General features: G+C 43.7%; 1 protein-coding gene across 1 annotated transcript in view; it reads right to left on the reverse strand.

The window, feature by feature from the left end:
- Positions 1–681: 681 nt before the first annotated feature.
- The window catches only part of LOC135533590 (uncharacterized), a gene marked incomplete at its 5' end in the record, with an annotated part of 33,944 nt that continues 20,363 nt past the window's right edge, over positions 682–14,262 (reverse strand). The window contains 3 exons of the mRNA XM_064960879.1: positions 682–3,277; positions 12,983–13,024; positions 13,292–13,576. Coding sequence (XP_064816951.1) covers positions 2,958–3,277; positions 12,983–13,024; positions 13,292–13,576 — 647 coding nt within the window. The remainder of the gene's footprint in view (positions 3,278–12,982; positions 13,025–13,291; positions 13,577–14,262) is intronic.

The following is a 14,262-nucleotide window of genomic DNA, read 5'->3' on the forward strand; positions in this document are numbered from 1 at the left end:
TGTACTAAGGGCTGTATCCAGACTGTACTAAGGGCTGTATCCAGGCTGTACTAAGGGCTGTACTAAGGGCTGTTTCCTGGCTGTACTAAGGGCTGTACTACAAATTTAAATAAAGATGATTAAGGAGGTTGGAATTCCCATCTCCTTTAAAAATAATATATAATAAAAACTCCATCGAGAGAGAGACGTGTCTCTTTTCAAAATAAACTTTATTTAACCAGAACGTCCTAACCAACCCAGTACTGTCTTAGGTGGCATCAACAGCCGGTCTTCCCTCCTCTCTCCCCTGGTCTTCTAGAGCATCAACAGTCTGTCTTCCCTCCTCTCTCTCCTGGTCTTCTAGAGCATCAACAGCCTGTCTTCCCTCTCTCTCCTGATATTCTAGAGCATCTTCTAGAGCATCAACAGCCTGTCTTCCCTCCTCTCTCCTGGTCTTCTAGAGCATCAACAGCCTGTCTTCCCTCATCTCTCTCCTGGTCTTCTAGAGCATCAACAGCCTGTCTTCCCTCATCTCTCTCCTGGTCTTCTAGAGCATCAACAGCCTGTCTTCCCTCCTCTCTCTCCTGGTCTTCTAGAGCATCAACAGCCTGTCTTCACTCCTCTCTCTCCTGATATTCTAGAGCATCTTCTAGAGCATCAACAGCCTGTCTTCCTTCCTCTCTCTCCTGATATTCTAGAGCATCTTCTAGAGCATCAACAGCCTGTCTTCCTTCCTCTCTCTCCTGATATTCTAGAGCATCTTCTAGAGCATCAACAGCCTGTCTTCCATCCTCTCTCCTGGTCTTCTAGAGCATCAACAGCCTGTCTTCCCTCCTCTCTCTCCTGGTCTTCTAGAGCATCAACAGCCTGTCTTCCCTCATCTCTCTCCTGGTCTTCTAGAGCATCAACAGCCTGTCTTCCCTCCTCTCTCTCCTGGTCTTCTAGAGCATCAACAGCCTGTCTTCCCTCCTCTCCCACCTGATCTTCTAGAGTATCAACAGCCTGTCTTCCTCCTCTCTCTCCTGGTCTTCTAGAGTATCAACAGCCTGTCTTCCCTCCTCTCTCTCCTGGTCTTGTAGAGCATAAACAGCCTGTCTTCCCTCCTCTCTCTTCTGATCTTCTAGAGCATCAACATCCTGTCTTCCCTCTTCTCTCTCCTGGTCTTCTAGTGCATCAACAGCCTGTCTTCCCTCCTCTCTCTCCTGATCTTCTAGAGCATCAACAGCCTGTCTTCCCTCATCTCTCTCCTGGTCTTCTAGAGCATCAACAGCCTGTCTTCCCTCATCTCTCTCCTGGTCTTCTAGAGCATCAACAGCCTGTCTTCCCTCCTCTCTCCTGGTCTTCTAGAGCATCAACAGCCTGTCTTCCCTCCTCTCTCTCCTGGTCTTGTAGAGCATCAACAGCCTGTCTTCCCTCCTCTCTCTCCTGATATTCTAGAGCATCTTCTAGAGCATCAACAGCCTGTCTTCCCTCCTCTCTCTCCTGGTCTTGTAGAGCATCAACAGCCTGTCTTCCCTCCTCTCTCTCCTGAACTTCTAGAGCATCAACAGCCTGTCTTCCCTCCTCTCTCTCCTGGTCTTCTAGAGCATCAACAGCCTTTCTTCCCTCCTCTCTCTAGTGATCTTCTAGAGCATCTTCTAGAGCATCAACAGCCTGTCTTCTTTCCTCTCTCTCCTGGTCTTCTAGAGCATCAACCGCCTGTCTTCCCTCCTCTCCCACCTGATCTTCTAGAGCATCAACAGCCTGTCTTCCCTCATCTCTCCCCTGGTCTTCTAGAGCATCAACAGCCTGTCTTCCCTCCTCTCTCTCCTGGTCTTCTAGAGTATCAACAGCCTGTCTTCCCTCCTCTCTCCTGGTCTTCTAGAGCATCAACAGCCTGTCTTCCCTCATCTCTCTCCTGGTCTTCTAGAGCATCAACAGCCTGTCTTCCCTCATCTCTCTCCTGGTCTTCTAGAGCATCAACAGCCTGTCTTCCCTCCTCTCTCCTGGTCTTCTAGAGCATCAACAGCCTGTCTTCCCTCATCTCTCTCCTGGTCTTCTAGAGCATCAACAGCCTGTCTTCCCTCCTCTCTCTCCTGGTCTTGTAGAGCATCAACAGCCTGTCTTCCCTCCTCTCTCTCCTGATATTCTAGAGCATCTTCTAGAGCATCAACAGCCTGTCTTCCCTCCTCTCTCTCCTGGTCTTGTAGAGCATCAACAGCCTGTCTTCCCTCATCTCTCCCCTGGTCTTCTAGAGCATCAACAGCCTGTCTTCCCTCCTCTCTCTCCTGGTCTTCTAGAGTATCAACAGCCTGTCTTCCCTCCTCTCTCCTGGTCTTCTAGAGCATCAACAGCCTGTTTTCCCTCATCTCTCTCCTGGTCTTCTAGAGCATCAACAGCCTGTCTTCCCTCATCTCTCTCCTGGTCTTCTAGAGCATCAACAGCCTGTCTTCCCTCCTCTCTCTCCTGGTCTTCTAGAGCATCAACAGCCTGTCTTCCCTCCTCTCTCTCCTGGTCTTCTAGAGCATCAACAGCCTGTCTTCCCTCCTCTCTCTCCTGATCTTTGAGAGCATCAACATCCTGTCTTCCCTCCTCTCTCCTGGTCTTCTAGAGCATCAAGAGCCTGTCTTCCCTCCTCTCTCTCCTGGTCTTCTAGAGCATCAACAGCCTGTCTTCCCTCCTCTCTCTAGTGATCTTCTAGGGCATCTTCTAGAGCATCAAGAGCCTGTCTTCCCTCCTCTCCCACCTGATCTTCTAGAGTATCAACAGCCTGTCTTCCCTCATCTCTCTCCTGGTCTTCTAGAGCATCAACAGCCTGTCTTCCCTCCTCTCTCTCCTGATATTCTAGAGCATCAACAGCCTGTCTTCCCTCCTCTCTCTCCTGATATTCTAGAGCATCAACAGCCTGTCTTCCCTCCTCTCTCTAGTGATCTTCTAGGGCATCTTCTAGAGCATCAAGAGCCTGTCTTCCCTCCTCTCCCACCTGATCTTCTAGAGTATCAACAGCCTGTCTTCCCTCCTCTCTCCTGGTCTTCTAGAGCATCAACAGCCTGTCTTCCCTCATCTCTCTCCTGGTCTTCTAGAGCATCAACAGCCTGTCTTCCCTCCTCTCTCTCCTGGTCTTCTAGAGCATCAACAGCCTGTCTTCCCTCCTCTCTCTCCTGGTCTTCTTGAGCATCAACAGCCTGTCTTCCCTCCTCTCTCTCCTGGTCTTCTAGAGCATCAACAGCCTCCTGTCTTCCTCCTCTCTCCGTCTCTGATCCAGGACCCAGTAAAGGTTGCATCTCCATCATTTCAACTCTGTTACTCCCAGATTCATCTGTTGAAATAAAATATAGAAAGGAGGATTCAGAAGGAAACAACAACATTCACACAGAATAACCTGACCAGTAATTACACATTAGACTCATAAAGCCAGAGGTCTTCTCTCCCTGAGGACAACCACATTAATAACCTGACCAGTAATTACACATTAGACTCATAAAGCCTGAGGTCTTCTCTCCCTGAGGACAACCACATTAATTGCCTGACCAGAAATTACACATTAGACTCATAAAGCCTGAGGTCTTCTCTCCCTGAGGACAACAACATTAATAACCTGACCAGTAATTACACACTAGACTCATAAAGCCTGAGGTCTTCTCTCCCTGAGGACAACAACATTAATAACCTGACCAGTAATTACACACTAGACTCATAAAGCCAGAGGTCTTCTCTCCCTGAGGACAACCACATTAATTGCCTGACCAGAAATTACACATTAGACTCATAAAGCCTGAGGTCTTCTCTCCCTGAGGGCAACAACATTAATAACCTGACCAGTAATTATAGGACACATGAGACTCATAAAGCCTGAGGTCTTCTCTCCCTGAGGGCAACAACATTACTATCCTGACCAGTAATTACACACTAGACTCATAATGCCTGAGGTCTTCTCTCCCTGAGGACAACCACATTAATTGCCTGACCAGAAATTACACATTAGACTCATAAAGCCTGAGGTCTTCTCTCCCTGAGGGCAACAACATTAATAACCTGACCAGTAATTATAGGACACATGAGACTCATAAAGCCTGAGGTCTTCTCTCCCTGAGGGCAACAACATTACTATCCTGACCAGTAATTACACACTAGACTCATAAAGCCTGAGGTCTTCTCTCCCTGAGGGCAACAACATTAATAACCTGACCAGTAATTATAGGACACATGAGACTCATAAAGCCTGAGGTCTTCTCTCCCTGAGGACAACAACATTAATAACCTGACCAGTAATTACACACTAGACTCATAAAGCCTGAGGTCATCTCTCCCTGAGGGCAACAACATTAATAACCTGACCAGTAATTACACACTAGACTCATAAAGCCTGAGGTCTTCTCTCCCTGAGGACAACAACATTACTATCCTGACCAGTAATTACACACTAGACTCATAAAGCCTGAGGTCTTCTCTCCCTGACGGCAACAACATTAATAACCTGACCAGTAATTATAGGACACATGAGACTCATAAAGCCTGAGGTCTTCTCTCCCTGAGGGCAAAAACATTAATAACCTGACCAGTAATTATAGGACACATGAGACTCATAAAGCCTGAGGTCTTCTCTCCCTGAGGGCAACAACATTACTATCCTGACCAGTAATTACACACTAGACTCATAAAGCCTGAGGTCTTCTCTCCCTGAGGGCAACAACATTAATAACCTGACCAGTAATTATAGGACACATGAGACTCATAAAGCCTGAGGTCTTCTCTCCCTGAGGACAACAACATTAATAACCTGACCAGTAATTATAGGACACATGAGACTCATAAAGCCTGAGGTCTTCTCTCCCTGAGGACAACAACATTACTATCCTGACCAGTAATTACACACTAGACTCATAAAGCCTGAGTTCTTCTCTCCCTGAGGACAACAACATTACTATCCTGACCAGTAATTACACACCAGACTCATAAAGCCTGAGGTCTTCTCTCCCTGAGGGCAACAACATTAATAACCTGACCAGTAATTATAGGACACATGAGACTCATAAAGCCTGAGGTCTTCTCTCCCTGAGGACAACAACATTAATAACCTGACCAGTAATTACACACTAGACTCATAAAGCCTGAGGTCTTCTCTCCCTGAGGGCAACAACATTAATAACCTGACCAGTAATTACACACTAGACTCATAAAGCCTGAGGTCTTCTCTCCCTGAGGACAACAACATTACTATCCTGACCAGTAATTACACACTAGACTCATAAAGCCTGAGGTCTTCTCTCCCTGACGGCAACAACATTAATAACCTGACCAGTAATTATAGGACACATGAGACTCATAAAGCCTGAGGTCTTCTCTCCCTGAGGGCAACAACATTAATAACCTGACCAGTAATTATAGGACACATGAGACTCATAAAGCCTGAGGTCTTCTCTCCCTGAGGACAACAACATTAATAACCTGACCAGTAATTACACACTAGACTCATAAAGCCTGAGGTCTTCTCTCCCTGAGGACAACAACATTAATAACCTGATCAGTAATTACACACTAGACTCATAAAGCCTGAGGTCTTCTCTCCCTGAGGACAACAACATTAATAACCTGACCAGTAATTACACATTAGACTCATAAAGCCTGAGGTCTTCTCTCCCTGAGGACAACAACATTAATAACCTGACCAGTAATTACACACTAGACTCATAAAGCCTGAGGTCTTCTCTCCCTGAGGACAACAACATTAATAACCTGACCAGTAATTACACACTAGACTCATAAAGCCTGAGGTCTTCTCTCCCTGAGGACAACCACATTAATAACCTGACCAGTAAATTACACACTAGACTCATAAAGCCTGAGGTCTTCTCTCCCTGAGGACAACAACATTAATAACCTGACCAATAATTACGCACTAGACTCATAAAGCCTGAGGTCTTCTCTCCCTGAGGACAACAACATTAATAACCTGACCAGTAATTACACATTAGACTCATAAAGCCTGAGGTCTTATCTCCCTGAGGACAACAACATTAATAACCTGACCAGTAATTACACACTAGACTCATAAAGCCTGAGGTCTTCTCTCCCTGAGGACAACAACATTAATAATCTGACCAGTAATTACACATTAGACTCATAAAGCCTGAGGTCTTCTCTCCCTGAGGACAACCACATTAATTGCCTGACCAGAAATTACACATTAGACTCATAAAGCCTGAGGTCTTCTCTCCCTGAGGGCAACAACATTAATAACCTGACCAGTAATTATAGGACACATGAGACTCATAAAGCCTGAGGTCTTCTCTCCCTGAGGGCAACAACATTACTATCCTGACCAGTAATTACACACTAGACAAATAAAGCCTGAGGTCTTCTCTCCCTGAGGGCAACAACATTAATAACCTGACCAGTAATTATAGGACACATGAGACTCATAAAGCCTGAGGTCTTCTCTCCCTGAGGACAACAACATTAATAACCTGACCAGTAATTATAGGACACATGAGACTCATAAAGCCTGAGGTCTTCTCTCCCTGAGGACAACAACATTACTATCCTGACCAGTAATTACACACTAGACTCATAAAGCCTGAGGTCTTCTCTTCCTGAGGACAACAACATTACTATCCTGACCAGTAATTACACACCAGACTCATAAAGCCTGAGGTCTTCTCTCCCTGAGGGCAACAACATTAATAACCTGACCAGTAATTATAGGACACATGAGACTCATAAAGCCTGAGGTCTTCTCTCCCTGAGGGCAACAACATTAATAACCTGACCAGTAATTATAGGACACATGAGACTCATAAAGCCTGAGGTCTTCTCTCCCTGAGGACAACAACATTAATAACCTGACCAGTAATTACACACTAGACTCATAAAGCCTGAGGTCTTCTCTCCCTGAGGGCAACAACATTAATAACCTGACCAGTAATTACACACTAGACTCATAAAGCCTGAGGTCTTCTCTCCCTGAGGACAACAACATTACTATCCTGACCAGTAATTACACACTAGACTCATAAAGCCTGAGGTCTTCTCTCCCTGACGGCAACAACATTAATAACCTGACCAGTAATTATAGGACACATGAGACTCATAAAGCCTGAGGTCTTCTCTCCCTGAGGGCAACAACATTAATAACCTGACCAGTAATTATAGGACACATGAGACTCATAAAGCCTGAGGTCTTCTCTCCCTGAGGACAACAACATTAATAACCTGACCAGTAATTACACACTAGACTCATAAAGCCTGAGGTCTTCTCTCCCTGAGGGCAACAACATTCATAACCTGACCAGTAATTACACACTAGACTCATAAAGCCTGAGGTCTTCTCTCCCTGAGGACAACAACATTACTATCCTGACCAGTAATTACACACTAGACTCATAAAGCCTGAGGTCTTCTCTCCCTGACGGCAACAACATTAATAACCTGACCAGTAATTATAGGACACATGAGACTCATAAAGCCTGAGGTCTTCTCTCCCTGAGGACAACAACATTAATAACCTGACCAGTAATTACACACTAGACTCATAAAGCCTGAGGTCTTCTCTCCCTGAGGACAACAACATTAATAACCTGACCAGTAATTACACACTAGACTCATAAAGCCTGAGGTCTTCTCTCCCTGAGAACAACCACATTAATAACCTGACCAGTAATTACACACTAGACTCATAAAGCCTGAGGTCTTCTCTCCCTGAGGGCAACAACATTAATAACCTGACCAGTAATTACACACTAGACTCATAAAGCCTGAGGTCTTCTCTCCCTGAGGACAACAACATTAATAACCTGACCAGTAATTACACATTAGACTCATAAAGCCTGAGGTCTTCTCTCCCTGAGGACAACAACATTAATAACCTGACCAGTAATTACACACTAGACTCATAAAGCCTGAGGTCTTCTCTCCCTGAGGACAACAACATTAATAACCTGACCAGTAATTACACACTAGACTCATAAAGCCTTAGGTCTTCTCTCCCTGAGGACAACCACATTAATAACCTGCCCAGTAAATTACACACTAGACTCATAAAGCCTGAGGTCTTCTCTCCCTGAGGACAACAACATTAATAACCTGACCAGTAATTACGCACTAGACTCATAAAGCCTGAGGTCTTCTCTCCCTGAGGACAACAACATTAATAACCTGACCAGTAATTACACATTAGACTCATAAAGCCTGAGGTCTTCTCTCCCTGAGGACAACAACATTAATAACCTGACCAGTAATTACACACTAGACTCATAAAGCCTGAGGTCTTCTCTCCCTGAGGACAACAACATTAATAATCTGACCAGTAATTACACACTAGACTCATAAAGCCTGAGGTCTTCTCTCCCTGAGGACAACCACATTAATAACCTGACCAGTAAATTACACACTAGACTCATAAAGCCTGAGGTCTTCTCTCCCTGAGGACAACAACATTAATAACCTGACCAGTAATTACGCACTAGACTCATAAAGCCTGAGGTCTTCTCTCCCTGAGGACAACAACATTAATAACCTGACCAGTAATTACACACTAGACTCATAAAGCCTGAGGTCTTCTCTCCCTGAGGGCAACAACATTAATAACCTGACCAGTAATTACACACTAGACTCATAAAGCCTGAGGTCTTCTCTCCCTGAGGGCAACAACATTAATAACCTGACCAGTAATTATAGGACACATGAGACTCATAAAGCCTGAGGTCTTCTCTCCCTGAGGACAACAACATTAATAACCTGACCAGTAATTACACACTAGACTCATAAAGCCTGAGGTCTTCTCTCCCTGAGGGCAACAACATTAATAACCTGACCAGTAATTACACACTAGACTCATAAAGCCTGAGGTCTTCTCTCCCTGAGGGCAACAACATTACTATCCTGACCAGTAATTACACACTAGACTCATAAAGCCTGAGGTCTTCTCTCCCTGACGGCAACAACATTAATAACCTGACCAGTAATTATAGGACACATGAGACTCATAAAGCCTGAGGTCTTCTCTCCCTGAGGGCAACAACATTAATAACCTGACCAGTAATTATAGGACACATGAGACTCATAAAGCTTGAGGTCTTCTCTCCCTGAGGACAACAACATTAATAACCCGACCAGTAATTACACACTAGACTCATAAAGCCTGAGGTCTTCTCTCCCTGAGGACAACAACATTAATAACCTGACCAGTAATTACACACTAGACTCATAAAGCCTGAGGTCTTCTCTCCCTGAGAACAACCACATTAATAACCTGACCAGTAATTACACACTAGACTCATAAAGCCTGAGGTCTTCTCTCCCTGAGGGCAACAACATTAATAACCTGACCAGTAATTACACACTAGACTCATAAAGCCTGAGGTCTTCTCTCCCTGAGGACAACAACATTAATAACCTGACCAGTAATTACACATTAGACTCATAAAGCCTGAGGTCTTCTCTCCCTGAGGACAACAACATTAATAACCTGACCAGTAATTACACACTAGACTCATAAAGCCTGAGGTCTTCTCTCCCTGAGGACAACAACATTAATAACCTGACCAGTAATTACACACTAGACTCATAAAGCCTGAGGTCTTCTCTCCCTGAGGACAACCACATTAATAACCTGACCAGTAAATTACACACTAGACTCATAAAGCCTGAGGTCTTCTCTCCCTGAGGACAACAACATTAATAACCTGACCAATAATTACGCACTAGACTCATAAAGCCTGAGGTCTTCTCTCCCTGAGGACAACAACATTAATAACCTGACCAGTAATTACACATTAGACTCATAAAGCCTGAGGTCTTATCTCCCTGAGGACAACAACATTAATAACCTGACCAGTAATTACACACTAGACTCATAAAGCCTGAGGTCTTCTCTCCCTGAGGACAACAACATTAATAATCTGACCAGTAATTACACATTAGACTCATAAAGCCTGAGGTCTTCTCTCCCTGAGGACAACCACATTAATTGCCTGACCAGAAATTACACATTAGACTCATAAAGCCTGAGGTCTTCTCTCCCTGAGGGCAACAACATTAATAACCTGACCAGTAATTATAGGACACATGAGACTCATAAAGCCTGAGGTCTTCTCTCCCTGAGGGCAACAACATTACTATCCTGACCAGTAATTACACACTAGACAAATAAAGCCTGAGGTCTTCTCTCCCTGAGGGCAACAACATTAATAACCTGACCAGTAATTATAGGACACATGAGACTCATAAAGCCTGAGGTCTTCTCTCCCTGAGGACAACAACATTAATAACCTGACCAGTAATTATAGGACACATGAGACTCATAAAGCCTGAGGTCTTCTCTCCCTGAGGACAACAACATTACTATCCTGACCAGTAATTACACACTAGACTCATAAAGCCTGAGGTCTTCTCTTCCTGAGGACAACAACATTACTATCCTGACCAGTAATTACACACCAGACTCATAAAGCCTGAGGTCTTCTCTCCCTGAGGGCAACAACATTAATAACCTGACCAGTAATTATAGGACACATGAGACTCATAAAGCCTGAGGTCTTCTCTCCCTGAGGACAACAACATTACTATCCTGACCAGTAATTACACACTAGACTCATAAAGCCTGAGGTCTTCTCTCCCTGAGGGCAACAACATTAATAACCTGACCAGTAATTACACACTAGACTCATAAAGCCTGAGGTCTTCTCTCCCTGAGGACAACAACATTACTATCCTGACCAGTAATTACACACTAGACTCATAAAGCCTGAGGTCTTCTCTCCCCGACGGCAACAACATTAATAACCTGACCAGTAATTATAGGACACATGAGACTCATAAAGCCTGAGGTCTTCTCTCCCTGAGGGCAACAACATTAATAACCTGACCAGTAATTACACACTAGACTCATAAAGCCTGAGGTCATCTCTCCCTGAGGACAACAACATTAATAACCTGACCAGTAATTATAGGACACATGAGACTCATAAAGCCTGAGGTCTTCTCTCCCTGAGGACAACAACATTAATAACCTGACCAGTAATTACACACTAGACTCATAAAGCCTGAGGTCTTCTCTCCCTGAGGGCAACAACATTAATAACCTGACCAGTAATTACACACTAGACTCATAAAGCCTGAGGTCTTCTCTCCCTGAGGACAACAACATTACTATCCTGACCAGTAATTACACACTAGACTCATAAAGCCTGAGGTCTTCTCTCCCTGACGGCAACAACATTAATAACCTGACCAGTAATTATAGGACACATGAGACTCATAAAGCCTGAGGTCTTCTCTCCCTGAGGGCAACAACATTAATAACCTGACCAGTAATTATAGGACACATGAGACTCATAAAGCCTGAGGTCTTCTCTCCCTGAGGACAACAACATTAATAACCTGACCAGTAATTACACACTAGACTCATAAAGCCTGAGGTCTTCTCTCCCTGAGGACAACAACATTAATAACCTGACCAGTAATTACACACTAGACTCATAAAGCCTGAGGTCTTCTCTCCCTGAGAACAACCACATTAATAACCTGACCAGTAATTACACACTAGACTCATAAAGCCTGAGGTCTTCTCTCCCTGAGGGCAACAACATTAATAACCTGACCAGTAATTACACACTAGACTCATAAAGCCTGAGGTCTTCTCTCCCTGAGGACAACAATATTAATAACCTGACCAGTAATTACACATTAGACTCATAAAGCCTGAGGTCTTCTCTCCCTGAGGACAACAACATTAATAACCTGACCAGTAATTACACACTAGACTCATAAAGCCTGAGGTCTTCTCTCCCTGAGGACAACAACATTAATAACCTGACCAGTAATTACACACTAGACTCATAAAGCCTTAGGTCTTCTCTCCTGAGGACAACCACATTAATAACCTGCCCAGTAAATTACACACTAGACTCATAAAGCCTGAGGTCTTCTCTCCCTGAGGACAACAACATTAATAACCTGACCAGTAATTACGCACTAGACTCATAAAGCCTGAGGTCTTCTCTCCCTGAGGACAACAACATTAATAACCTGACCAGTAATTACACATTAGACTCATAAAGCCTGAGGTCTTCTCTCCCTGAGGACAACAACATTAATAACCTGACCAGTAATTACACACTAGACTCATAAAGCCTGAGGTCTTCTCTCCCTGAGGACAACAACATTAATAATCTGACCAGTAATTACACACTAGACTCATAAAGCCTGAGGTCTTCTCTCCCTGAGGACAACCACATTAATAACCTGACCAGTAAATTACACACTAGACTCATAAAGCCTGAGGTCTTCTCTCCCTGAGGACAACAACATTAATAACCTGACCAGTAATTACGCACTAGACTCATAAAGCCTGAGGTCTTCTCTCCCTGAGGACAACAACATTAATAACCTGACCAGTAATTACGCACTAGACTCATAAAGCCTGAGGTCTTCTCTCCCTGAGGACAACAACATTAATAACCTGACCAGTAATTACGCACTAGACTCATAAAGCCTGAGGTCTTATATATAATCATTGAAATCATTCTGTGTGGCAAACAACATATTTCTTGAGGTGGGTGACATCAACGGGTAATATTTTCTTATCTCGGAGAGTCATTGATATGTGACATTACTGTATGTTACAGGAATGTGGGACGGACAGACAGACAGACAGACAGACAGACACAGACAGGCAGACAGACAGACAGGCAGAAGTAAGGCAGAGAGACAGGTAGACAGGCAGTAAGGTAGAGAGACAGGTAGACAGGCAGACACAGACAGGCAGGCAGCCAGGCAGGCAGATATACAGGCAGTAAGGCAGACAGGCACAGAGACAGATAGACAGGCAGTAAGGCAGAGAGACAGGAAGTAAGGCAGACAGGCAGACAGGCAGAGAGACAGGTAGACAGGCAGTAAGGCAGAGAGACAGGCAGACAGGCAGGCAGGCAGGCAGACAAACAGACAGACAGGTAGACAGGCAGTAAGGCAGACAGACAGACAAACAGACAGGCATACAGAGACAGATAGACAGGCAGATACTTACCAGGTGGATCAACATCAACAACATCTGTTTTTGGAGATATACCTAAAAGACCAGAGTAAGTTAGAAAATACCAAGATCTCCAACTAAATCTGTTTCCTCTCTAAATTAATAACACCTTGGATTGACACAGTGAATAATGATAATAATGAATGGATTTATCTCACATCGGCTCAAACTTGGTTTTAGCTGCTCAACCAGTAAAGACAGTAGTTGTAGAAATGTTGAACTGAATTTGAAAACTATGACAACATAAAACAATATTTTTTTCTCCAGTGATACTGTATCCAACGTAGGTAGACAGGTGCTTACCCAGTTCTTCACCCAGTAGGTTTATGACTCGATCAGGGTCTTCTTTCAGTATGTCTAGGACTAAATCAGGTTCTTCTCTCATCAGACTTCTGTAAAAAGCCGATTTCACCTTTTCCCCGCCTGAATCTACAGCCGTGAACAGAACCCTCATCTTCTCCACGTTGGTCCCAGCAGCACAGATATCAGAGTAATCCTGTTGTTGGATCGTCAGGGTGTCTGCAATGTCCATCACCTTGGTAACATTGTCAACGAGCTTCGGCCTGCGCGCATCCAAAAACCCGACAACTGGTTAGAAAAGAGAAGAATATATTACATTTCGACCGAAACAAAGAGATTACGTCTCTGTATTTTCAGAAAACAATTCTCCACTCCTTTTCCCCAAGTCCAAATGTTGCTACATACGGTGTATCGTTTTAATGTAAAATAAATGACTAACTCTGCAGTAATTAATATTAAGGTTATACAACCACAGGTCATACTATATGAGAGGTTATAGACCTACAGATCATATTATATGAGAGGTTATAGAGCTACAGTTCATATTATATGAGAGGTTATAGAACTACAGTTCATATTATATGAGAGGTTATAGAGCTACAGTTCATACTATATGAGAGGTTATAGAGCTACAGTTCATACTATATGAGAGGTTATAGACCTACAGTTCATACTATATGAGAGGTTATAGACCTACAGATCATATTATATGAGAGGTTATAGACCTACAGATCATATTATATGAGAGGTTATAGACCTACAGATCATATTATATGAGAGGTTATAGACTTACAGTTCATATTATATGAGAGTTTATAGAACTACAGTTCATATTATATGAGAGGTTATAGACCTACAGTTCATACTATATGAGAGGTTATAGAGCTACAGTTCATATTATATGAGAGGTTATAGACCTACAGTTCATATTATATGAGAGGTTATAGAGCTACAGTTCATACTATATGAGAGGT

This window comes from Oncorhynchus masou, unplaced genomic scaffold (assembly GCF_036934945.1).
Source record: "Oncorhynchus masou masou isolate Uvic2021 unplaced genomic scaffold, UVic_Omas_1.1 unplaced_scaffold_2484, whole genome shotgun sequence".
Lineage (NCBI taxonomy): Eukaryota > Metazoa > Chordata > Actinopteri > Salmoniformes > Salmonidae > Oncorhynchus > Oncorhynchus masou.